The following is a 26,945-nucleotide window of genomic DNA, read 5'->3' on the forward strand; positions in this document are numbered from 1 at the left end:
AAGCCAGTGGTTAAAATCAAATACGTAATAGCTATAATTCTGTCAAAACACCCATCATAGTTGCCTGCTGTAATTTGGTGGCAGGTATTCTTGGGAATGCTGGCAAGCTGTGGGTGACCAGCCAGAGAGGGATAGACTGGGCTTTTTGCTTGGCTGGCCAGCCATGATCCATCCCACCAGCAGTACCTGCTTTACTCTAGGCTCCTGTCGTGCACAGATGTTAACCCATAGAGACTGGTGCTGAGGTCGGTGCCTATGGAGACTTGGGCTGGCTGAGCTATACTGCTTTAAAACATGTCCACTACCAGGGATAAAACAGTTCAAATTATCACTTTTCTGCTGATGAAGAAACTCCTTCCCAGAGGTCAATTCAAATGATAGAGAGCTGAACTGCCTGCTGCCTCTTTCTTTGTTGACTACATAGACAGCAGAAGATGACCTAAAATCCCTAGAGACTTCAACCTAACACAGGGGGGCTCCCTTCTCTGTGAGGAAGACAAACGGGACTCAACATATTCTCCACTACTCCTTTTCTACTGAAACTGTTCAGTAACAAACTCACACCATTTAGTGTTCTGCATCTGCTTCAAAAGAAAAAATTCCCATCGCTGTACTCTGTGTTTTAACAGTAAGGAAGAGTACAGTAATGTCAAGATGCTTCTGGGCATGTTCCTCCTCTGTGGAGTACCAAGAAGTGACGATTCAATTATGGAAACTGAGAGGAAACATCAACTATTACTGAGGGCGACTGAAATTCTGCTGGAAAATTTCATGTACAGCTACAGCTCTCACTCTAACTCAGTTGTTAAGGGCTATATTGTTCTCAAGGTTTATAGGTTTATTATTGGAAATTAAAATGTCTTAGGAGCCAGAAAAAACACATCTTTTTCAATATTTGGAACATTATAGGGCTTATTCTCTCTTAGGCCTCCTCCACAGATGGCTCTGCCACCAGGGGAACCTTGTGACATCCAGAACCCAGTTACTCTGCTTTGAGGGCAGATGTATTTGAGATGATATTTTTCTAAACTCTAGGCTGGTAGATGAAACCTAAGCTGCTGCCCCTTTGCTCTTTGCATTACTGAGCGTACCACCTAAGAAGGCTCTTTAATAAGAAAGTATCTGACAGAGCTGTTGCTGCTGTGACCACACAGATAAGTCTAGCATAATTTTCCATAGTCACAGTGGTTGCACACCTCTAACCACTACCTAAAAGCTCTGGTCAGACAAAAACTCAATACAAAAAGACATGGGGACAGACAGCACCAGATGAAGTGGCAGAAGTTTTCTTATTCGCTTCACTGATGATTGAAGTACCTTAGATTGGAGAAAAGTTTAATAAGGCTCTCCATCCCTTCCCTCCCCAGCTGTGAACCAGGCACACTCATGCTTCCGAACTAAAAGAGATGGGATGGAAATTCTGTTCTGCTCCCCCTCAGCACAAGAACAAGCCCCCACTGCCTTCCATGAAAGCTCCAGGGGGACCAGTTCATCAGATTGCACTCCTTTTCCTCACTAAACAAAACAAGCTGGAGTGCTGGAAATGGTTTGTTAGATTTAAAGATCCTGAAAAGCAGTTATACATTAATCATAAATCTATGTACAAACATCCCTGAATGCAGTACCAAAGAATTTGAGGAGAAACAGGAATAAAAAGCAACCCAGGAAGAGATCTGATGTCACACACAACCAATAACTCTTCCTGGCTTGAAGAGGAATGTGACAGGGAGAAAGGTTCGTTTTGACTTCACAGCTTCAAAATGTGTGCCTAGGGCAGGAGTGCCAGGGAGTGGCAGGTATTTGGGACAATGGTGCACTTTCTCAATGAACCAATTTCCTCATATTTAGGAAAAAGCATCAGTCAGCAAATGGACAGAACAATTAAACCAGTGACAGTTTTACAGCAAAATACCAATTAGAATGAGTAAAAGCCTTCAGTACAGTTAAAACTAAAAATAATAATAAAAAAAATTAATTCCATGCATACACAGTTAAATGGCTTGACATGCTTATAGTCTCATCAAGCTTAGTGTTGGTTTAGTAGTCGGCAACCTCTCCAGTTTGTAAAGGTCCATGCTCTATCGGTATACTGCAGTATTAGACAGCGGTGAGTGTGAAATCAGACAGTAACTGCTGTTGGCGTACATCAGGGTATACTCGCATCTTAAGAACAAAGAGTGAACATTACAGCCTGGGAAGAATACAAGGTCACTGGGCATCACTCCTTTGTCTAGCCTTGATCTTTCCAGACAGAAATAGAGCAATGTATAGAAGGATTCCCTGCTGTACTCAGGGTTAGGCTTGGTTTGCTTTTGTTTGTTTGCCTTTAAGCCAACATGAGACAATACTACAATGGAATTGAAAATGTTCAGCCCCCACATAAGCTTATGCCACAGATACTGTCCATTTCAACAAGACATCTCCCCAGGACTGCAGTGATCCTGTTTATGAGCTATGGCAGGCAGACTTGATCCTCGTTAGGTGCAGCCTTCATTAGGAAATGAAGGGTAATTCAATTGTGCTCAATGGAGCCCAAATGCCCCAGAAAACAGACCTTCTTCCCCCCTCCCCTCACTTTTCCACACGGCGTGGTTCCTCAACTTGAGACTTACAACCTGGTGCAGAGTTTCTCCAATTCTGAACTGAGGAGTGCTCTATGAGACAGGATCACTGTAATAAGAGGAATTAGGTACTCCCAATACAAATAGGTATTTCTGCAGTAAAAGGACATTGAGACAGTGCTCTGAACAATGCAAGGAACAGAAGATACACCATGCTTTGAGGATAGACAGAACATTGAAAAGGCTTTTTCTCCTAGAGAGGTACATGCTGACAAAACAGTGCATACAATGAAACAAAAAATGTTTCTCTTTAAACAGTATTAAACAAATGACAAAAATGAGAATGAAGTCCCCAGCATTTTCAATTTAAAAATTAATTTTGACTATTGAGATTTATTAAAAAAAATCTATGCATGTGCACACACAGAAATCAGAAAAGGGCTGGATAGGTGAAACACTGCCAAGCTTATGAACTTTTGTTAGTGGGTCCAGGTGAGGTTTTTAGCAGAAAAGGGGAAAAATAAGGATTCAGCTAATCAGAGATTTTTAACTGCCTCGTGGAAAAGCAACAGGCACGAGCTGTAATATTCACTGGACTAAACAGAGAGAACTACCTCTGATCTTGCTATAAACCATCAAAGGCAAAAACCTGTTTTCTTCTCAAAACAAAATTCACAGTATTTTAAAGAAAGCATCTAATCTAATTTTTAACAAGCATGAAAACTCTTAAATCAGAAAATATATATTTTCCTTCAATCTTCCATGTCCAGTCAGTGACAGCTGTCTCATTACTGGCTTTAGAATTAATTTCTATCAGTATGATCTGTGGACTTTTATGGTTCTCAGGGCCAAAACTCTACATAAAAAAAAAAATCATCAATAACAATGACACCTTAAAACTCTAATAATATTAGAGCAAACTAAGTATTTACCATCGTGTCATATTAATTCATGATCCTAAGGTCTTTACCCCCTTTACTGTAATACACCACCATTATTTACACTCATACTGGTGAAAAACATGCCTGTGAGTGTACAGTTCAGCCAGGCACACAGGCTTTCCAGATCTCATGACATTTACAAGAAAGTGCTCACTGCTTTTAATAACAAACAACATAAACCAAGCTTACTCTACACACTCTTTATAGATCACGGAATTAGAACAGAAGATAAAATATTCTAAAGAACTGCTCCATGTCACCCAAACTAGGCTTTTTATTCATACGATGCCTCTGATTTTTAAGTAGAAGTTCTGTATTTTAAAGTATCAATGGCACCACACAGCCTAACCGTAGGGAGAAACGCAGAAGATGCCTTTGTTCAGGATCCACCTGTTGCACAAGAATTAATTTCCCTTATAAATAAGTAAACATTAAGTTTAAGGAAATAAGTAAAGATGTGTGCCCTTGTCTAGGTATATTTCAGTAACTATAGAAATTACTGATACAAAAAAAGAAAAGATTTGGTTAATTTTAATTTCCTAGAGTTTATATTTCCTTCCTTGCCAGAACCTGACAGCATGGGCAAAAATCTTTCCTTACGTAGCATCACTGAAACCAGAGCCTCCTGCTACCCACATTTGAGAAAAGTTACACATCTGTCTAATCTTTGGGACCTCCTGATGTCCGCTGTGCATCAGCCTCTTAAAATCATAAACCCCTAAATTACCATCAAGCAGGAGACATCAATAAGCAGTTGGCAAAAGGGCTGTTCTCCTACCACTCATGTCTGACAGCAGCTAACAAAAGGAAGGGTATATACTAAAAATTGTTCCTGAAGATTCAATTTTCCTCCTGTCTTTACGGTCTTTCTTATTTGGTGTGGAGAAAAGGATTGAGCCCCTAAACAAAAAGAAGAGAGATGTACTAAATTGCACAGAAGCTGCCTTAAACTACACCATTCAGAGTGAAAAGAGTTCTTGGAAGACTAAAAGAAACTTTGGCTTCCTTCACTTTTACGTGCCTTCTGAACACAGAAACTCTTTCCTTTATACCTTCACACCCACTGTCCTTTCCAGTAACAATCACGCTGCTGAATGAGGTGGATCCTTGTGCACACAGGTAAGTGACACCCAGCTCCTTCACATGTGTGAAAGTTGGGAAAAACTTGGATCGTTCATTTGTTTTTCATCATTAGAAGTTAAATTGCAGCAATTAAAATTTCATTCTAAGGACAACTCCGACAGCAGTCTAATGCCTCATTACGACAAACGAGACTAGTTAAACAAAATGTGGTATTTGACACGATTTATAGGTCAGACACCCTTTCTTCTGTTGAAGAACTCTTCTAGAAATAGCCACAATTCATGCTAATTGCACACCAATCATACTGATGAGATATGAATCACTGATCTATTCAAAATCAGGTCTACTTCATCAGTTCAACTGATCAACAAAATTCTTATTCTCCAAGTAACCTAAGAAAATACTGGGGCTTTATACTCTCAGGAAAAGAGCAGAAAGCACACCATGCCAAAGGGGCCTGTAAATAAATACGTCTGGATATTTTTAGTGTGCATATGGTATTTCCTATTCTCTTTTTCTTCCCAACCCTAAAGCCCTGCCTGAAGAAATCTCTAGTTGACTATGGAGACTCTGCATGGGTGCATGTTTATTGTGCGACAGACGGCAGAATTCAAAATATCTCCACTTGTTAGTGAAGAAAAGGAGGAGCTATAAACAGGTTTAAATCTGTCTAACTCATTTTCCATTTGACTTTCTCCAGTCATCACCAAGTAATTGCATGTAAAGACAGAGAGACCAGAGAGGAACTTCTGGCATGAATACTACTACTTCATAATGAATACAGCCACTTCAACTAATAAAAGCTGCTCCACAAACATCTGTGCAAACAGAAACCAGCCCTACATATATTCAAGGGAAAAAAAACAGGTCCTAAAGCATTCCGGTCTAGTAATACCAGTGCCATTTAGCAAACTAGTTCACAAACCAATGTTTTTTCACCCTTTGTTAGGTTCTAATGATAACATTCAGCATGGCCAATGCTGCTCTGTCGAGAAAAGTCTGTCAAACTTTGCAAGCCCTTTAGCCTTGAAGCAAACTGGTAGATTGATTTGATTTTTTGCATTATTAACATGCAACTCTTATTATGCTCACCTGTCTACCTTGTAACTGATCTCAGCTCCATATAGCTCACATGATGTATATTCAAGTACAACAAATCTAAAATCTTTCAGTTACATATTGACTTTTTTCAGCTACAGAAATTTCTCTTCCAGTTTGTCTTTTAGAAAATTTGTCTTTAGCGTTCAATAAAATGGTTAATGGGGTGGGTACCATTTATGCAGGCCTTTGAGATATGAGTGATTTGAAACAATGGAAGCACTAACAATGGAAGCACTAAGTGCAAACCACCTTCAGAGAACATCCCTCTTGGTCATGCACAAGGAATATCTTAGCTAGGGGACACAGACTTAAACCAAACCAATGCAGTCTAGGCCATTCAGACATCCGTTAGCCAAAGCTCCACACCTGCAACATCCTACACAGGTCCTACCTCCTACTTCAACTTGCCACTGTCCATGTCTCCTTCATCCAGGCAAATTTATTCCCAAATTTTATATCCCAGCTCACTGAGGAAAACCAAATTCTAGGAAATGCTGATATGAAAAAAACCCCACAAAACTCCAAGAAATCCCAACAGGACATAGTACATTTGAGCTGCTGGTGAAAATGTAGAATTTCATTCACTGTAGCATATGATTGAACATGATTGAGTCCATGGAACAGCAAAGAAAGAATCAGAGTTCCTTTTATTTATAGACTAAGTTGCTAACCACATCTGCACATTATTTTGGGACAAACCTCTAAACTGCTTTTGCAACTACACTCCACATTTATCCAACTACGTGGACAGAATTGGTTCAGCACAGTGATAAGCCATCTGGACAGTCCAGTAAGAGGCTTCTCTCCGTGTCCTCTGGAAGGACAGAAGATCGGTGCCTCAAGACTACTCATTCAGAGTAGATGTAGCTACTTGATCTTGCTGGGATTCAGCTCCCTCATTTATAGCAACTGCCAAAGGACATGTGGGCACTTCAAGATATGGGATTTAAGAGTAAATTCCTGTAAATAAAAATTTTAGAATGGTGAATGTGAAGTACCATCAGTCATACCCCAAAAACTATGGGAGTTAGTGGCAGAATAAAAGCTTTTTGTTGGCCTATAGCTACGTCTGTTAGACTTGAGACACAGGTATGCCAAGACCACTGCTGTTGACCAGGGTATGCAGATTAATGAATGCTTACAATGACTAACTTGAACCGACAGGCTCCTCTTACTCTGTATACTTTGTGAACTAGAACAAGAATTTCCCTATCTCATTTCATCCGCAGCCTTACCCAAAGGTTTCTGTTCTTTCCTCTGAGGCCTTTCTGTATTTGTCCCACAGAAACAAACTCCCAAATGAATTCTGAGGAACCTGATACTATGTGAAATCATCAATTTAAAACTGCTCTCTCACTTGCCATTCTTGGCAAGCACCCAGATAAGAACCACAAGTCTTGTGGAGGAATTTGTTCCACAGACTGTTTTTAATTAAATGCTTGTCTACTGATATTAAACTGAACTTCAGTGGCACAAGAATGTTGCAAAAATGATTAATCCTCAATGAAACTCTTCCTATGTAATATACAAAGTTTATTTCTTCAAACTGAAAGAATGACATGTCTTAAAATGACAGTCTCTTAAATATTTGAAGTTGAAAAAATGCCAAATGATAGAAAACAGTCGGAGAGAAATCCTCGTATTTCATTTTTGAGAATAATATTCAAAAGGAAAAAAAAAGCTATTGAGATACTTCACAAGGAACTAAGCTAACTCCAGCTACCAGCAGGTCTGTTCCTGCAAAATTATAAATCCATTATCATTGTAGGCATGTGAGAGAAGAAATCAGGCCTGAAAACGGCATTTGAAAGGATGCAAAATAGTAAACACCACTTATAACATTTTATATTCACTTAAATCCAAACAATGTGAAATCTATCCACTTTTCTTAAGTAGCAGACATAACTGCAAATCCTCTTGTTGAAAATCCATTACTTGAACTCTAATTATACTGTCTAACAAAGCAAATAATTCATCTGTTCAGATTGCTATTACTTTACTGTATAGTATAACTACTGGTATTTTTGCTGGCTGCATAGGCAGCAAACAATGAAAAGGAGACTCATGCACCCACTCCTCATGCTCACACTATCTGCTAATACAGGCTTCAACCAGCTATATTTCATCTTAAATATTGTTAAGTTCAAGGCAATTATTTTATAGCTATTCTAAATCCAAAACACAAACCGCCTTTTCAGAATAATATACAAGCAAGCTTTTCCCTAACTATCAACCTTGCTGTTTCTAGATTCATGCTTTAAACTACAGGAACAAACGAGAGCATTCCTTGCCACCAAAATATCACTGCCTAAACAGATGATTTAAATCATTCCTGGTAAAAAATGAGGTCTCTAATCTTTAAGAAAACAAACACACTAAAGAAGATGAGCAGGTTAAAACTTATATTTACACAAAGATATATTTTACTGCAAAAAAAGTAAAGTATATAACAAGACATGCCTAAATACTATAGGTATCTTCTTAAATATCCTTTGCTCAGATTAAGCTCTTAAAATGTGCATAGACCAAGGCATTAGAAAAATTTAAAAGACTTCTTAATTAATTATTCTTCTAAAAACAATCTTGAAAATTTTCTATTGTCTAGATTTACAAAGTCTCGTAACTTGTTCATTAGTACTTATGTGGGTAAATTCATCATTGCTGTATGCATCTACTGCATGATGCAGGTCACTGTAAATGACCTGCAGTTCAGTCAATGCTCTTGTTCATCACTTAAAATCCTCAAATTTAGTTCCCTTCCCCCACAAAATATATAAAAGTTAAAATTAAGGCCAGTGTCAGAAAGCACATCTTGTCTCCCAGCTCTAGTAACTGCAAGACACTTTCCATACAGGAGACCTTTCATGTGGATTTTCTTAATTAACTTGGAGAAACTAGAATCACATTTTATTATTATACAGCCTTAATTTTCAATACTTTTAGCCTGTGAAAAGGAAGTTTAAAAAGAATTAGTCTCTATCCTTCTGCACATGTGCCAAAATCTCGCTATTCTACGTATGGTACAGAAGACAATCAGCCTGGACCCATCATTCTCTGTGTCAGAGGATAAAAAATTTATGAGGTGGCACTCTTAAAAAAAAAAGCCTACAACAGCCTAATTGGATCCTGTACAGATGAAGATTTTTCACGATCAAAGCAAAAAATAAAATCAAAGAGCCACCATCTCCACCCCCTCCCAAAAAATCACCCACAACAGAACTTTGATGTCTCTGTGAATAATTCCACTGAAAGAATGAGGAAAAAAAAATCTCTTGCAATTAATCTTTACACCACACTGATAAAGGATAGAAAAGATTGCTTTGCAAGTAATACACAAACCACTCTTCATTAGAGCTGTTTCAATCTAAGTTCTTTTTGCTTGAATTCCATCTTTCATCTTGTTCTCTTTCTTGCCCAAGGAAAAGTTTGGAGTTTCAAAATCTCCATCACCAAAATCAGCCTGTTGAACCCACCGAAGCAGAACATAGTACTGGCATTACTCCTATATACATACCTAATTAGTAACCTCAGTTCATCAATTCAGATTACAAAATGGGTTATGAAGATGAGTAGACCAAACACATTCTTGCTATGAAAAGATTTTCCAGCATATTTCAAGATTTCAGCAAGTCTTGGTCTTGAATGTCAAGCTGCCTGCATTTGGCCATAAGTTTAAATTTTTCCCTAACTCTGTTGAGGCACTCATAAGTTTCTCTCCTTCTACAGGAGAGAAGAAAATTGTCATAGACATATAAAATACCAAAGCGTACCTACTTAATTTCAATTTTTCCTTCTTTTGTCAAAAGAACTACTTAAGTGTTAAAGAAGCTACAATATATACCTAAAATATGACTTCACACAAAGAACAGGTAGGTATAAAGTCTTACAAAGGTACCTAAATCAGTAATAATTTTCCTCTCCTCCTGCCTTTCAGAGGAGATGCATTGCTGTTAAGCTTCACTGAGATTTATCCTTATTATTGTACTTCTAGCATCCTTTCCCTCTGGCTGGTCAGTACAACAATAACATTTGCAACAGCGCACATCCTTAAGCGATTACCAGCCACTCTTCACAAGTCCCAGAAGATGCAAGCACTCTAACACGCAATCACAGTATCCGCTAGTCTAATATGTCCTGGTCCCTAGCAGCTGAAGACCTGCACACCATCTTCATCACTGAGGCCAACAGACACATCCTCCTCTACCTCCTCATCAAGCTGAAGGCTTCCAAAGGAGTACTTATTTCTAGGCATGGGAGAGGAACTCAACACAATGGGATTTCCAAACACCAGAGGGTGACTGAAGGGGTTAATGACTTCTGAGTCTGAATCGCTAGATTCTGTCCCACTGCTGGTGGAGCCCTCCATCATCTGGACTGCAGACATGTGATCCATCATGCCCCTGGCATGCAATGACTGCATGACTGGGCTCTGTTTCAGCTGTGCCCCAGCTGGCATACCATTGGCCATCGTTTTGCTTTCTGGAGAAGACATCTTAGCCGCCCCACCTCCTTTACAATACCTCTCTGATCTGTACTCCTGCCCAGGGGTTGACGATATCTGGCTCAGGATAAGTGGATCTGTAACTGATTTATTGCAGAGATTTGGGACTTTTTGTGCATGAGGCTGTTGAGAACCTGGAGAATATCTGCCATACCCATGGCAGCTACTGGCATGGCTATCCTCCTCCCCAGCCCTCACCCTGTAGTCATGCCCATTTTCTGACACATAACCCTGAGAGCCAGTTCTACTCAGACTCATGTTAGGGCTTGACCCTTTGCTACTGGGAGGCAACGGAGTGGCCAGTGGACTACGGCTTCCTGGCCCTCTAAATATTTCATCAACTAGTGAGCTGTGCCGTGGCATCCTGGGACTTCCCCCAGTGTAGAAGGAGAGATTAGCTGAGTTATCATCAAGGTACTCTTCAGAGAGATACTGGGAAGACTTCATAGAGGCTGAGGAATCCCTGTATCTAGTTCTATTGCGATTTTCATCTCTATAGTGAATATAGGCACCACTGGTCAAATCACCCTCATAATTGTCATTTGTTTGGGAATATGACCGGGTTATTTGTCCTCTGAGGAGATCATACTCGCTATCTACATCACTGCAGTCAATGAAAGGAATGGAGGTGCTGCTGCCATGAGCAGCCCTGGAAGCTGGACCTGTGCTTGGTTGCTGTGACTGAGGTCTGTTCTGCTGCATCCTGTCCTTAGCAGCCTCCTCTTCTTCCTCCACTGTTGACACCACTGCTCCATCCACCTTTCTGCCTTCCTTTGGGCTCTTCTTCAGGGACGGGCTCTTGTGCTGTCCTACGTCTTCTGTTGAAACCTTCAATTCCTTTCCTTGTCGGCAGCTCTGCACTGCTGCAGCATCGTTGTCGTCTCCATAGGCAAAGCTAGAGCTCTGGAAAGATAAAGGAGGCAAGGCAAGGGGGAGACAAAGGGGAAGGGAGGGGTAAGAAGGGAGAGGTTTGGGAGGGAAGGAGCCAGAGGGAAAAGGCTATGTGTAATTACATGGTAGAATTTTGCACTGCATCTTGTAGCAACATAAGAATCTTTGAAAGCGGAAGAGGTAACCTAAGCTTCAAAATTAATTAGAATTAAAAAAAAAAGGAGTCTCTGATCTTAAAAACAGAAAATATATATTGAAACTAAGCAAGGGAAGAGAAAGCAGACAGAATGCAGAGTTAGGTAAAAGGGGGTATTTGAGGTGTTTCAGTGCCCTAAAGCATCCATCCACACTAAGAACATCAACCTGTTTGCACTACTCTGAGAAGCTGGAGGGACAAAAAAGACAAACACGTAAGACAAACTTCACACAACCTGCTTATTCTAAAAAATCCGTGTGTTGGCCTTTGAACACCCCACATTCAATCCCTGGACCATACCTGCCACTAATTCCTGGGCTGCATCTTCTAGACATAGAAATACAGAGCATCTGCCCAGTAGCCATGCTCCATTCTACCTGAGCTTGTCTTAGCAATATTAAAATGCTAAAAGATACTTGGTATTTGGGCTGCATTTATAGCAGAATTCTCTGAAGTTCTTAGACTCGCAGGAATGAGAGAGCCTGTGGATATTAAAAGGAAGCGATGTAAGGAAGGTGAAGGTGCATGTAGCATCCTTAAATGCATTAACCTAGTAGCTTGCTCCTGCCATTTAAGCTCTACCTAATGTAAGGCTAGATGATTACAGGTTCACCTCCACAAACAGAGATGAGTACAGAGAAATCCTGGCATGTGGGACAACCCTAATAACCTAGTCAGGGAAATGGAACTCCCTGACCTGGCTCCTCTAGAGGCTGTCCCTGTGAAGCCATCAGCCCATGGCCTGGGTGTGTCTGGATGGCAGCAACTGGAGAGACCAGAGCATGTGCATATTTATTGGGTGGGCAGGTCAATGTGCAGTTGCTAGCAAACATTACACTGGACTAGTTGGACGAGTAGGACAAGAGAGTTGGCAGCCAAGTGCTGGAGCAGCCATAAGTCAGACCACACACTAGAAAGACCATGGGGGCCAATTACTGGTAGTGTCATAAATCTGGACCAGCTATTGGAGAGACACCTTTGATCCACAAGCGTCTGAGCATGAGTTAACTGGGAATCAGGGTACACAGCTGTCAGATACTAGAGGAACCCATAATATGTGCATGTGCTAGATCTGAGTACAGACAACTGGAGTGTGGCTGTGAGCCCTGGGGGCTTTTATGTCCAGGTACCAGCCACTGGGAGAGCTGAGTATCTAGGGGCCACCTACTGGATAGACTGAGTATCTAAGAACGAGCCATCCATATTGTATATTTGTATAATAACTTTCCACTAATGAACTTCCACTCCAATCAGCCAAGAAGTAGAACAGAGCGAGGCCACCGGCACTGCTTGTGCTTGTGGGAGTGCTGTTTTCTGTTTGTGTTTACCTGTGTGGCTGGCTGTGTGTATATGTGTATATATATCTTATATGTGCATTTATGCAGGTGCCTATTGTGAATACATACTCAGCTTTAGTACTAGCTGGACCCGGGAACGTGCAGCTGCTGCAACCGTGCGGCTACTTGGCTACTGGATTTACAAACTCCTAACACATAACAGCTATTAACATAAGACAAATATATTAGGTATCTATCAGAGAGAGTAGCTTAGAAGTCCAGAGCTGTAATTGTTCTGAGGGAATAACTCTTCTCCTAACTGCTTAATACAACAAAACGCTTTGTCATGAGCAACCAAGACTCACCAGTGAAGGAAAAGAATTAAATTTTTCCCAGATGCAATAACCAGCTACAACCTAGGACCCCAAAAGTAACACTGTGGATTGCAGTTTTTCAGACGGTCATTAGTACAGGTCAGATAAGCTCATTGTTTATATTTGTGTGGTTGTCTAGAAGCAACTCTGTTCCACAGTGAAAAAGAACCTAATCTACTTCTAGAATCTAAAACTTAGATCACCCAGGGGTCCCAGTTAAATGCAAAGGGAAGAGAAAACCACGATCCTGGAGTTTCAAAACAGCAACCAGTGGAGAGTAATGCAATGAGAAATGTTTAAAAGGCATGGTCCAGGGTTTCATCAACATCACTGACTTGTTTTGGCACCTCTGTATGCTGTTCTGAAGTCTGTGCAGTCAAACTCCTGATGGAATGAATCTTGCTGTGTTTCCTGGAGATAAAAGGAAAATCACAGTAAGAAGCCATTTCAGGTTTTTCTACAAATAGGAATCAAGAGATATGCCTCCTTTGAAACAAAGACTTTGAATAGCAGCTTTCATAAAAATTTGCTCCGAAACAGATTAACATCCCTCCTTTCTGTAAAATTTAAAATAAGCTGTGTTGCAAACATACCATTGTAAGAAAACGGAGAGATACTGAAGCAAAAAAAGTCTGTCATCAGAACAGGAGTTGTAAACAAAGAACTGTTGTCATGGTCCTTGTGGCATTTTGGCCATTACTTTCAGCTTCTCAGGAGCAAGATGAGTTCAGACAGAACGGACCCTCACAAGTCGGAAGCCTTTCCCAAGACCACTCCCTTGAGTTTGGCTATAGGTATTGTTGTTACTTTCAGTTTTATTCTGAGGTGAATATGTCTTTTCACATACATTAACCACATCCCACTGAAAAGGGCATGGATCAGTATGGCAGAAAGTTACCTGTGATGGTAGGACACTCACTGATGAAAAAAAGATTGAAGACTATTGATTTTAAGTAAACCACTATGTTTACTTCTACCAAATCATTCAGAACCAAGGGGATATTAAACAAGTGACACACTGTGAAACCAGCAAAGAAGGAATTTTTCACTTGGACTGGCACAAGGATCTTAGAATATAACTAACGGAAAATCAGTACTTTTCTTGGATTAAAACATTTTGGGATAGCTCATTTATTTCCTCTCACCTTTCAAACTGCACTTTTTTGTGCCCTCCTTCTTTAACGTAGTCAAGAACTTGCTTCTGAGTCCGACCACTGGAAGAAACCCACAGTTAAAATATCAATCTGAGATACTGAATTTACTGCATTTAATACAATATACCACCTGGTCATCAGAAACACCTATGTGTCCTGCATATGAAGTCACAGCAACTAAGAAAGAATTTGTCACTATCAGCAGAAACTTGTAAGCGACTGTAAGTGAACCTGGTCAGATACATGCAGATTTTTATCATTTTGCCTCTCACTCACCTCTATTTTTTTGCTGCAGAGCTACCTTTTGATGACATTTCAGAACTGCTTAAATTCAGTTGTGTGCCCTTTATAGGGGACCGAGAAGTAACCAGAATAGAAAGTTAAGTAAGGGTTAAGTTTTCATCTCATGAGCAAAGAACACTCCTGATACCCTCTGAGAGTCAAATACCAGCCTTGCCAGTATCAGTAATCCCTGGAACCAAGATGAAAACCACTGAGATGCATTTCTTGACTCAGGTGCTAATATGAGACACATCAACTAAACATACATAGATTTTCTGCAAAGACTTAGGCTGAAGATCAGTCTCTCTCTTTATGCTACAGGTCATGAAAAAGTACTGAGAAAGCCCAGCACTTCCTGTTGTGCAATGACATAAACTCCAAAGGGAGTTTGAGAGCAGTAAAGGAAACCCACACCTCAAGAATGTTCAATAGTGATTCAAATCCTTCCTATTCATTACTGGCTTTAAACTAACTGAATTACCAGAAAGCATGGACAAACCTATTGAATGTATGCAGCACAGCTCACAGTGAACGGATGATGTAGCCGAAACCTGCTCTCCAAACCAAGAGGTAAGTTGAATGCACGCACAGTCTTCCATTTACTTAGGCAGAAACTTCACAATTATAGCTTGCTTACCCTAACACCAGTCTTTCCATCTTTATTAATTTACTTTGCAGGCAAGAAACAAAGTCAACAAAGTGGGAAGGGAGAACAGTCATATCTACTCTGTCCTTGTGCAAGGCAACTAGAGTGTACAGTTTATCTCAGCAAAGAGAGTTTCTGGCTGTCTAGCTTATATCAGCTTTGCAAACCAAATAAACCATATGAATAAAAGGATTGCTCCCCCGGCATACGCAACATGACCTCTACAATGAGGCTTCTGCCAGTGTAAGAAAAAAAACCCAAAAAAAACCCCAAACCAACTATTAAAAACCTCTCTAAAAGACATGAAATGAAAATACAAATCTCTACTCTCACACACAGGAAAGATCCCATCCTAGAAACAGAGGATCCAAACAGTGCCCAAAAGTTGCCAGCTAGTGTTGCTTAGGACACAAGTGCATTTTCTTATGTGAAACCAGCCGGAAGCTATATACTTTATATCTCACCTCCAGAAAGCTACTTTGCAACAGGTGCTACAAAATAAATGCAGGCTTTTTCCTAGTGTTCTTTGCACTATTCTGGAAGAGAAGATGCAGTGGACAATATAAAGGAGCAGATTACAATCCAAAAAATGGATCTGAAAATAATAGGTTTAATCCTAGATCATTATGCATATTATTTTGAAATGGGGAAGCAAAAAAGGCAGAAAGAAGAATGCAGGTCTTACCTGAACCTAAACGATGAACCTCTAGAAAAAAGAACGGGCTTAGGTTTTGGTTTAGGTTCCTCAAAAAGCCTGAAAAAGGCATGATGCTCCACACAGATCTTCCAGAAAGACTTGCAAAAATCTCGACTGGCCATAAGAAACTCCAGGGTGTCCTGGAATGAACTCTGAAAATTGAGATAGCATTTACAATGTAAGCAAACACACATAACAGAGAGGCATGGACAAAGCAGGAGGTATGCTACAAAAAAAGGAGCTTTTTCCCAACTCATTGGCTTTCAGGCTTATCAAGCCCTATCCTTTCCACTGTGAGACATCATCAATCTGCCAAGCAGTATCACAGCTGCTGCTCAAACTTCCTTTCATTGACAAATATGACTGAGAGAAAGCAGTAGTCTTAACATTAATCAGAAAAGGTGGCTTACATGCTATAACTTAAGAATTGACAACATAGTACCAGAGTCATAGCCTAAAGACAAATCCATGCCCTTGTTTTCATCTCCTTTGCAGGGACTGCTAAACTGAGATGCCAGGTTGATGTGCGCAGTACCAGCAGTGGAATTAAGCAATTAATTAAAAAAAGAAAAATTTTTCTTGATGTGATAAAAACATGTGTTTGATTAGTGACTAGAAATTTACCAGATAACCTTTTGTCAACTTCATTGATTCCTGATAAAGACTTACATTCACATCAGGCCGTAGTTTGATAAGAAAACGTTTCCTCTTGAAGCTCAGCTTTCGAACCTTAGCCCAGTTGAAGGCATTGATCTTGGTGTGACCCTACAGAGAACAAAGCCAGGAGAGTTTAAGCATTCCATATCTGAACAGAGAAATCTAAACCACAAAAGAAAGCCTTATGCAAATTAATCATCCATTCACCTCACTCAAAATTATGATATTCCTTATCATTAGTCCTCTGATAATGCAAACCATAAGCATGTTGCACTGTGACTGAAGGCAAGTTATGGTTAAACTCTTGCTATGACCAGGTATACACTAGGGATGTGAAAATATTTGACACAGTATCACTGCACAAAACAGGGTGGCCCAGCTTTTGCCCAGATTATGTTATCTTGTTCCACTACTCAGCCTCAGGTTTTCAGTGGACTGTCACCTTTCAGAGGTGCTCCTTCCCTTTCTACAAGCTACAGAGGACTCAAGGAATCTGGACACCCAAAATGGCCACCTCATAGAATCATAAAGTGGTTTGGGTTGGAAGGGACCTTAAAGATCATCTAATTCCAATCCCCCTGCCACGGGCAGGGACACCTTCCACTAGATCAGGTTTCTCAAAGCCTCACGGCCTTGAACAGCTCCAGTGATGGGGCCTCCACTACCTCTCTGGGCAACCGGTTCCAGTGACTCACCACCCTTACAGTACAAAATTTCTTCCTAATACCTAATCTAAATCTACCCTCTTGCAGCCTCTTTTTCAAATGTTACCCCTAGTCCTATCTCTGCACCCCTTGATAAAGGGCCCCTCCTCAGTTTTCCTGTAGGCCCCCTTTAAGTAGTGGAAGGCTGCTATAAAGTCTACCCAGAGCCTTCTTTTCTCTAGGCTAAACAAGCCCAACTCTCTCAGCTTGTCATGGCTCACTTTGATGGAGTAGATTTCTTCACTCTTTGTCTGGGTACAGGGCAAAATAAACACCTCTTTAAATATCTCTTAACTAAGGGGAAAAAAAAAACAGTAACCGAAAGTTCTGTATTAGAAGTGCAAAATACTCTGAGCATTTTGACCTTTCATACTCTCAGTATTTTTGACCTCAGAGGGAGCAAGAGAAGTGAAAGGAATCTAAATAAAATATTTCTCTGAAGAGTCACAAAATGCTTTTCCTCCAAAAAAGCAACTAAAAACCAGAAGCAAACAGGAAGTCTGAGAGAAATGATCTACAAAGTACTGTAATCCCCAGCGACTGCATCACTAGCCCCCTACTCCAAGGCAGTCTTAACCTCTGTTAGCAGGTGTTGGAGGTATCATTTTAAAATATTCGTTACAGTGGTTTGTTCAGCAAAGACCTCGACACAAACATGCCTACTGTACAGACCAGAAACTTCAGTGAGCTACTACAGAATTGCTAAATGCAGAAACCCACGACGATTTGGGCACCATTACCAGACAGACGTAGGAGTAATGACAGTGTGATGATTTTTGCTAAGTCAACCTGCTGTCTAAGAATCACACAATTACCCTCTCTTGGAATATTCCATAGCATTGACACTGATTTCTGAATAAATAGACAGACCTATTTTAAAAACTGCCAAGTACTGCTTCTGCTATTTGGAGTGAAACTTTTCTTCTCAAGGTCATTCTAATGAGGTCCTCATATTTTAATTTCTCTCAGTTACATCCAAAATAAAAAGAACTTAAGACTCTTGCCCTATGAAATGCCTGAAGGAAGCCCTAAGTCTACAGTCAGATGCCAATTGCTGGGCAGACTCAACAGCTCAGAACATGACTTCCTTTTCCGCATTCAGTCTCGGAGCTTGGTCCAGCAAAATTTCCAAGTCTTTCTGAAAATTAAAAAAAACCCACACCTGATCTGAAAGTCCCAAACACACTGGGACAAGAAGAGATGATTGAGTTTTAGAGCTTTAGAAATCAGGCCTTGGGCCTTTGACCAGCAGCTACATCTTCACAGAAGGATCTCGGCTTTCTGCTCGGACACAGTAAGGTCCATGCTGGTTTTTGTGGACTCATACTTCAAGCTACAAAACAGTCTTAACTTACAAGGATTTGCAATTCATTAATTCAGCTGATGGAAATACTGTGGGGGAGAATGTGAAGGGCGTGAACATACAGTTATTTGAGTTATGTGCATTTCTAACTGGTCCATTCTCACCCTTCAAGCTACGCTTCCATTTTGGGGTTTTACTAGTAACCCATTTAGTCGAGCAGCAATGTGGCGTTTTTGTTCGTTCAAAGCTTTTTTGGGTGTTCTGGGTTTTTTTTTGTTTTGTTTCATTTTTTGCTCTTTTTTTAATTTAGACCTCAGAGCATTTGGGTGAGACATATTTCTAAGTTTCTTTGTTGCTGTTGTTTTTCTCTATAGAAGGACTCAGAGTACTTTATAATGTTGGAAACACTAGTATTTTAACTGAAGCTGAACAGTTAAAATTAATGGTCTTTTTTTGACAACTATAAAAATTGAAAATTTAAAGAACAGGTCATTTACTGTTTTTAACAGACAGTGAGGTAAGAAGTGTTTTGGATGCTAGCAGACATAAGTCAATCTGAAGTGAAAGCAGTTTATGCCAGCTGACTATTTGTACCTTCATGTACAAGCCCAATTTGTTATTTACCTAAGCGAACTGCAGAACAGGAACTTAATAAATTTACTAACAGTGCTTTTAATAATTTACTAGGCTGACTGGGGTAGCAGAGAAAAGAAATGGAAGGAGAATACTTCGGATCCATTAGGGAAAGAAGTAAGATTCATGGGTTTAGCAAAAGTAGAATGGCCAAGGCTGGTTAAGTAAATTGTAAAAGCTCTGACAAAGTAACACTATCGAGAGTTTACACTCACTTCCTACATCCTTGTTCGTGTACTCCATTTGACTGCTTTATTTGTCCCTGCTTCACACCCACGCCTGCAAGACCTACTAGCTCCTAAATGTAGCAGGTATCAACATGACCAGCTTGCAAATTGTGAGCTCTGGGTTAGTTTGCAACTTGAACAGCACATTGTGGGTGCTGATGGAATTCTACCCTGTGCATGCAAAGGTAAGAGTCCCTGGAAGTGAAGGACCCAATGGAGCTATTAAACATTTGAGGTCATTGTTAGAAAAAATTCAGAAGTTTCTGAATTTTCCCAACCAAATTCTTTTAGACATGGTTGAGGTCCTGAATTCTTACTGCTGTAAGGAATTTCTGTTTTATCAAGTACAAAGTCATGTCCTGAGCAGCTCTAACCTGAAATACCAGTATGCCTGTGTTGGCAACGGCCAGGTTGATTTTTGTCCCTTCCCTGTCCTTGGCTGGATGCAAGCGTATTCCATACATCTCCAGCCGACGGGCAATCTCCAAAAGCTGGAAGTCAGACTCTGCTGGTGTCTGGCCCCTTGAGAAAGAAAACAGAGAAGATGTAGAAATCCTTCACACCTTTTAATAGAGATCAACAGGTCCACCAGAGAACAAAGAGACATTTCATCAAAGAGATTGAAACTTGTCAGAGGTGTAATATTCATATGTTTTTTCTGTGTCCTCAGATACATATATCACCTAGAACAACAACTTTATCTTATTCAAAACCAATACCAAATAGTAAAAAGATTTTACAGTCTATCAGAAATTTTGACATTCCAATTTTGAAACACTCAATACAGCTAGATTTTGAATCACTAACTTTAGTGACTTTTCATATTTTCCACTGGAAAAAGATGCTATATTCCTTAACAAAAAAAACCCAGAAGTGTGTAAGAATATTGTTAATTGTAAAAGTAAATGTAATATCAAAATGAAGTAAAACAGAAGACACAAAACCATTAAAATAAGTGTTGGGAATCCATAAGCACTAAAATAACCATGATGTATTTATGCAAAAGTTTCGATTATTACTGCTATAGAACTCCCTAGCACTCACATCTAATTCAATGTAGCTAAAAATTAAATTCTTCAAGTCTTGAAGTGTTCTTGGCAGAAAAAAAAAAATAAATGATCTTACCAGGCCTTATTTGTAATTCTCTTAACCATCTTCTCACTGCTAGTCTTTTCTTCAAGCCTTAGGTTACCAATTTCCATCATCATGTTGAATTCTATTCCCCCAATTCCCTAATCTTGCAAGGATTTTTTGCTTTTCCTAAAACTATCACTAAACCCCTTCTTCATCCATTGCTAAATACAGCATGGAAAGGTGAAAAAGCAACATTTCATGTCCTTGAGACCAAAAGGACGGCTGTCAGAAGTGCCCAACTGATCAGTCATCATTTGCAATCATACAGGCATGCAGAAAAACAGCAGTGAAGCATTTTGTATGAAATAGACTGTAAAATAATGGCATGCTTGAATGAACATAAAAATCAATTGCTCTTTAAACATCTTGTTATGATGACAGAAGAAAGGCAGGAGTAACCTTCAGGAAATTAATTGAACTTTTTTTGAGTTGGAGCCTTCAAGAAACTCAAAGGTTCAAATCTCTTTTGTACTTATGACCTAGCATACGCTTACAGTCAGAACTAGTCTGAAGGAAAAGGAGGCCAATAACAAGAACAAAAAATTCTTACATGTGATTACGGTGAAATTCCATAATTTTGTCTTCTAGTGCTTCTTGCTGAGGTATATACTTGTTCTTCGCTAAGTGTTCACGATCTATGGTTTCATCAAAATCTCCAATCTCAGCTACGGAGAATTTTTTAAGAAAAGTCTATTAAAACGTTGTATTAAATCTGAATTACTCAGACAATCGAAAAGGTGCAGACAGCTGGGAAGAGGGCAGAGAACCAAATATAGTTTCTTGCAAGCTGTGTCATGGTTTTATGATTCAGATTCCTACTATGTTATCTTCCACACATTCCTCCTTTCTCTCTGTTAGTATCTGATATGTGAGAAGTGCAAGGATTCCTCCCATCCACCACAACCAAGAAAGTAGCTGTTGGATATTAACTGAACCAAAGAAGCCACCACAGTGGCCACCACAAGTGCTGCCTTGACTTGTGTGCAGGATAAGGTGGGGGGAGGTGACAGGGAGGGCAGCACTCGTTCAGCTGAACTCGTGCATCTCTCTCACATGCACGTTGGTGCTCAGGCACCTTTCCCCGGAGCAGCCAAGCACAAGCTTCCTCCCCAGACCAATGCCCCACGCTGTAATCTTCAGGGGAAAATCTGAAGAGAGATGGTTTTGTTTGCTTTTCTGAACAAAGACATGTATTCTACCTCATAAGGTTATGAAACATTTGTCTTCCTCTAATTTCACAGCAGTTTGAGACACATTCTGTCTCCCTCCTCCTCAAAGTTGCTCCCATCTGCTGCAGTTATTCCTACAAGAGTGTGTCACACCCACCTCCCATTTTGCAGCCCATTCAGTGAGATTTCCTTTTTGGGGGGGGGGAGGAGAAGGGGCAGGCAGTCTATATGTGGGTGCCAGAATACTATCTTGTTGTCGGCTATTCTTGGAATGCCTCTGAAAATCTTGCTGTTAGCTTTTTCACTGAACAGCACAGCAGCCTCTGCCTGCAAATCCACTGGAATAATAGCATCAATGCTACAACAAAAGCTGCTACCTTAATAATGTCAGCAAAATTAAAATGCAGCACCCTCAAATTAAATCCATGTTGCAGTCAGACGTTGTTGTACAATTGACCTCGGATGTCACAGACCCAAACTCAGATCCTTGCCTCATCCTCACCTTGGTTCTGCCCATGTAAATGATCCCTTAATTCAGTTCTTTCCAAAATAAGCCAGTTTAGAAAAAGGAAATTTTTGGATGATGTTTAAAACACTGCGATGACAAAACACTTCTGACAAAAGTTTGCCTGGGATCAGAGGTACCTGCAAATGCAGAGAGGAAATAATAACCTTGCGTAGGCAGGGAAGTTGAGGACCAAAGTGTCTGTGAAGGACAGAGCAGTAACTTTTCAACCCAAACCGTCTGCAGCCTCACAATGACTTCTTACTTTGGAGGTCAGAGGTGGAAAGGAGTTGATAACTGAGACTGTCTGATTTCCACCCCCTCCCTCTTCCCATCTGCTCTGAATCAGTCTTTGAGACAGCAGAAATACTACAGAATCCTTTAGAATTTTCCTTTGTAAAATGCCCTTTTGTCCCCATCTCAGCTCCCTGAGAAGCAGCTCCTTCCCTCCAGTTTTACCCGCCCCAGTGTCACAAACCTTTAGGGTCTGTTTTTAACCCTAATTCAAATGAAAGGCAAGTTTCTCTTCCTTGATGAAGCCATAAGCCCACACCTCAAATAACACAGGTCTCGATCCTTTACAATGCAGTTTGTACCCTGTATGTCCTTGTACACAGATGGACCACCTTCTGCAGGGCTTTCTTGAGAGCCAAGATTACAGAAGACTCATTTCACCTTTAGGTGATTTCTATAATGTTGTCTGCATTTGTCAACTGCAAATCCATTATCAAAATTGTCCTCGTTGCTTTCAAGTTACTTCTGAATTCGTTCTTTCTGACCTTGTAGTCAACAGCTTTTCCTTCTCTCCTTAGCCCTCCTTTTCCACCTTAAATGCCTTTCTAGCAGCCTCCTGTCTAGAGAGAGGGTGTTATACCTTGAATAGTCACTGTCACATAAAACTCTCCTTTAAAATTGTCTCATGTCTTTCAGTCAGACTGATTTCCACTGATGCTCCCTTTTTTCTTACCTTGCATGTGCACTGCACCACACTGTATTCTGTCTGCATTAGCACTTCTGATATCTCTAATGCTTTGTATTTCAGTTCCTTTCTTTTAATCAGTCCACCTTCTTACTTCACACATTCACTTTCTTGCATCATTTGCAGTATCAAAGTGTCCTCTCACTAACGCTTTCTACAATGCTCTTAAGGCATTTTTAATAGAATGTTTCAAATATAAATTTCATCCTGTAACATACATGTTAATTTAAGAAAACTATTTGCTGTCATATTATGTTTTAATATAAATATCAGTCTATAACATTGACGTAAGCTTGTATACAAATACAAGGGCCTCTGCAATCAGATATCCCCCACAGAAACTGCTCATACGAACAGCATCAATAAGACATACAATACCTAACCTCCTGCATTCTCAATCTTTTCCCTTTGATATCATTACTCTTATCAGCTGCCTAGTTTTATTTTTGTTGCAGACAAATAAGTAATATTCTTTTGCTACTGAATAATAAGCTAAGGAAAAAAGAAATACAAAAGACAGCCATGAGGGTAAGACATAAGGGTAAGACACAGCTATAGACTCTTATTAGAGAAAATTTTCACGGGAAAACGTTCATGAGACACAAGATGGATAAATGACATGGTCACAAACTTTGAGCAGAGGTTTGAGCAAACAGTTACACAAAAAAAGGGAAAGGGGAAAAATCCTAAACAGCAACAAAGGCCCAGCCTGCAGTCAGGAGAAGGCAGGGGAAGCAGCACTGCAGGTGTACCATGAGGCACAACATCTTTCTGCCAAAAATGGAAGTTCTGATTCTGTGAATACTCTCTCACTTCTGCATGATGAACCTCCCACCTGTCTCTTTCTGCCACAACAGTAAAACCTCCATTTTTCAGTACAGAAGTATCTTACCTTACTCTCCCCATAAGCACAGAACTACTTGATTTCTAAAATCCCAGTTCAGAATCACTCAGCACCTCAAGTTCACAGGTAAAGGGAACAAAGAGCTTTAAAAATTTCAAATGCATCATGATCATTTCCAGCAACTGAGGAAAATTACTTAATCCAACAGTATAATGCATCTCAGCAGTATAAGAGCAATGGTGGTGATTTTCCAATTAGTGTACATTTTGAAATGAAAGTTTCTTGCTGGCTTGCATAGGTGTTTGAGGGGGAATAGCCAGGTGTAGAATGCAGGAATTCTGAAAAAAACACTGAATTAAATTTGAGTTTGACTGTGGGAAAAGGAAAGTGACCTTGTAAAGGTGAAAGAACACTGTATTTTATTTTCTTACAATGTTGCTTCAGGAAAACAAGCTAGTTGCTACACTCTGAGCAGCTGAGGCACCAGAGCTGTATTTCAGTGAAGAACTTAACTCAGTAACCAATAAGAGATGAGTAAGACATGAAATAGGATCCAAGTAAAAATCAGAAGGAAAATAAGTAAATAAGTATCCATAAAGCCTTGAAATGGAAAACAGACATTGCCTTTCAAGGGATCTGGAAGCTAAAAGAAGCTTTAATGTGATGAACAAAGTTAATGTACGATTTTACTGAACCGTCCCATTGTGCATACTTTGTAATTTTTTTAAAAGAAGTTTAAAATCCGTTGTTGTTTTTTTCTTCCCTATCAGTTTTCTCCTAGCACTGTGATTTAGTCTGGCATTCCAAGCATGCTTACTTACTACATTCTCTAGACAGCATACAGCTCTCCAGGAATTTGAATGCTCTGCTGACATGATATAATGTATAATAAGACAAGAATTCAGGAGAAGAATTCTACCTGTTTACTACTGTCTGCAAAGTTTGCTTTTTAAAAGATCCCAGGCAGACCATCAAATGCAGCGGTTTAAAAGTGTAAATCCTGTGTCCAGCAGCTCTTCTTTATTTGAAAGAGTAAATTAGCTGTCTTTGACTGTCATTAAACAGAAATCAAAAAAAATTGTTCATATGGCTTAAACCTGTCCGGATGGCAGCTATTAGCAGTTAACCCAGGAAAGCATGTCCAACCAATCACCCTGTTTATCCTCCTTGGAAAGAAGAAAAAAGGGAACTTACACTGTACTATGTGCGAGATTAAGAGGGCAGTGCTGGTATCATTACACGTTAGCCTTCCCTGTGCCAGGTCTTGCTTCACTTGCAATGCAAATAGGTACCTGCAAAACAAAAGTGAACAGAGAGTTACACAAAGCTTGAAGGAAAGAGGAGAAAGCATTTCAACACCAGCCTCAGTTTTGGCTGCATGTTCCTTTTCCTTTTTGGAATCTACAAAAGTGATCTGAATTTCCTAGGTTTAAAGGCTAAAAAAAGCACAACAGGTACAGTATTACCACCATGAGTCTTACATGGTGGCTGCTTTGCAGAACCGAGATAATTTTCTCTTTCTCGTCCCCTCCCTCTCTTAGAGACAGAGCAAAGAGATCTGGAAACGATATGACAGTGGAAGCAAAAGTGACAGCTATTAAGTACTCAGCAACCGCAGAGCAAGCAGCACTAGATAATGGAGGTGCTTGTAACGATGACGACATTCCAGATAAACCAGTGGTTTAGAGTTATCTGCTGCTTCTTGCAGAACACAAGGAGAACTCTAAATTTCCACCTTGGCACTAACCTAGGAATGAGGAGCAAGATCTCAATCACACAAATCTAGCTAACTTTGATGCTTTTGTGGCCCTGTTATCTGTACCACCAGTGTACCAGCCATTCTTAAGATACTCACTTCCAAATGATCTCAGCCAGGTAAGGCAACTCTACATAGAGGGTTTAAGTGCACGACACTATTTCAACATTTACATTTCTTCTAGCTCCAACAGGAATTTAAATTGCTTAGTTCTACTCAGCACCAAATTCTTCCCTAGAAAAAAATGACCTTGAACTAAGCGTTTCTCCTACACTTTGTATGAAACCTAAAGTGGTTAGACACCTTAACATGCCTTCCAAAAAACTGTATTCCCTCTGGAAAACTCATGCTAGGATCTCAATAGTTTTTACTAAAACTAGATTTGAATAGGTTCAGTGAAAAGCCCTCACTTCGGCAGTGAGTTTCTGAACAAGGAGATGCAGGTAAATTAAATGAAAAGGGCAAACTGATTTGAGGAGTACAGAAACATACACAGTACATGAAATAATATAGCAGCTATAAATAATGTCCTTTTGAAACCTCCAGACATCTGCCTACCCATACAAAATCCACTCTAGTAGAAGGATATAGCACAGAAGTGTTGCATTCTCTGCTCCTTCAATGATTAAGCTGTTCCCTGTGGATATGCTTTCACATCCTACACACTGCTGTGTACATATATTAAAGTTTCCTAGCACACACATTTAATATCTAACCAAAAATAGCCATTAGGATTCAGAGACACGTCTTCAGGTGCAGAAAGGGACCACCAAAAAAATCAATTTATAGTTCACATACCAAGCAACCAATATGCAGAATATCTACTCAGAAACAAAATTGTTTCATTAGTAACATCACATTGTGAGTTTTCATGCACGCTTTTATTGTTTTCACTTAGTCTTTCAAGTAAATACTCCTTGTTCCTACCCTATTTTTCTACTTTTCTCTGTCCAGACATATCAGCAAGACATATCAATAATTTCTTTTTTCTGCTCCATTGTTTTATTATGAAAATATGACAGAGATAAACACAGAACACTACAAAGCTGAACTTGTTCTTTATAAAGCGGGTCATAAGGACACAAGAGGTCTTTGTAAAGGAGTTCCTCACATTGTGGGAAGATTGAAAGAAAAAAATAATAGTGAAAATACTGAATCAGAATAGAAAAAAGTAATTAAAGAACAATAATATTGTATATTAGAAAAAGAGTTGAAAAGTTTCAGTGAGGAAATACTGCAACAAAACAATGTTTCATAAAGGAAGGAACTGCTAATGAGGAAGAATCTTAATAGGTAGCTCATATACATATTTACTCACAGAGAAATATGA

General features: G+C 39.8%; 1 protein-coding gene across 5 annotated transcripts in view; it reads right to left on the reverse strand.

Moving 5' to 3' along the window:
• FARP1 (FERM, ARH/RhoGEF and pleckstrin domain protein 1) overlaps positions 1-26,945 on the reverse strand; it is a 223,677-nt gene that overhangs the window by 39,801 nt on the left and 156,931 nt on the right. For 3 of the 5 annotated variants that reach the window (XM_054056106.1, XM_054056103.1, XM_054056101.1), the window contains exons 6-13: positions 25,054-25,151; positions 20,913-21,027; positions 19,603-19,750; positions 16,374-16,469; positions 15,693-15,856; positions 14,071-14,139; positions 13,261-13,336; positions 10,850-11,090 (exon numbers count right to left, since the gene is read on the reverse strand). In XM_054056106.1, coding sequence (XP_053912081.1) covers positions 10,850-11,090; positions 13,261-13,336; positions 14,071-14,139; positions 15,693-15,856; positions 16,374-16,469; positions 19,603-19,750; positions 20,913-21,027; positions 25,054-25,151 — 1,007 coding nt within the window. The remainder of the gene's footprint in view (positions 1-10,849; positions 11,091-13,260; positions 13,337-14,070; positions 14,140-15,692; positions 15,857-16,373; positions 16,470-19,602; positions 19,751-20,912; positions 21,028-25,053; positions 25,152-26,945) is intronic. The other 2 variants (XM_054056105.1, XM_054056104.1) reach the window with 1 other exon arrangement.

Source organism: Cuculus canorus, chromosome 1 (genome assembly GCF_017976375.1).
Source record: "Cuculus canorus isolate bCucCan1 chromosome 1, bCucCan1.pri, whole genome shotgun sequence".
In the NCBI taxonomy this organism is placed as follows: domain Eukaryota; kingdom Metazoa; phylum Chordata; class Aves; order Cuculiformes; family Cuculidae; genus Cuculus; species Cuculus canorus.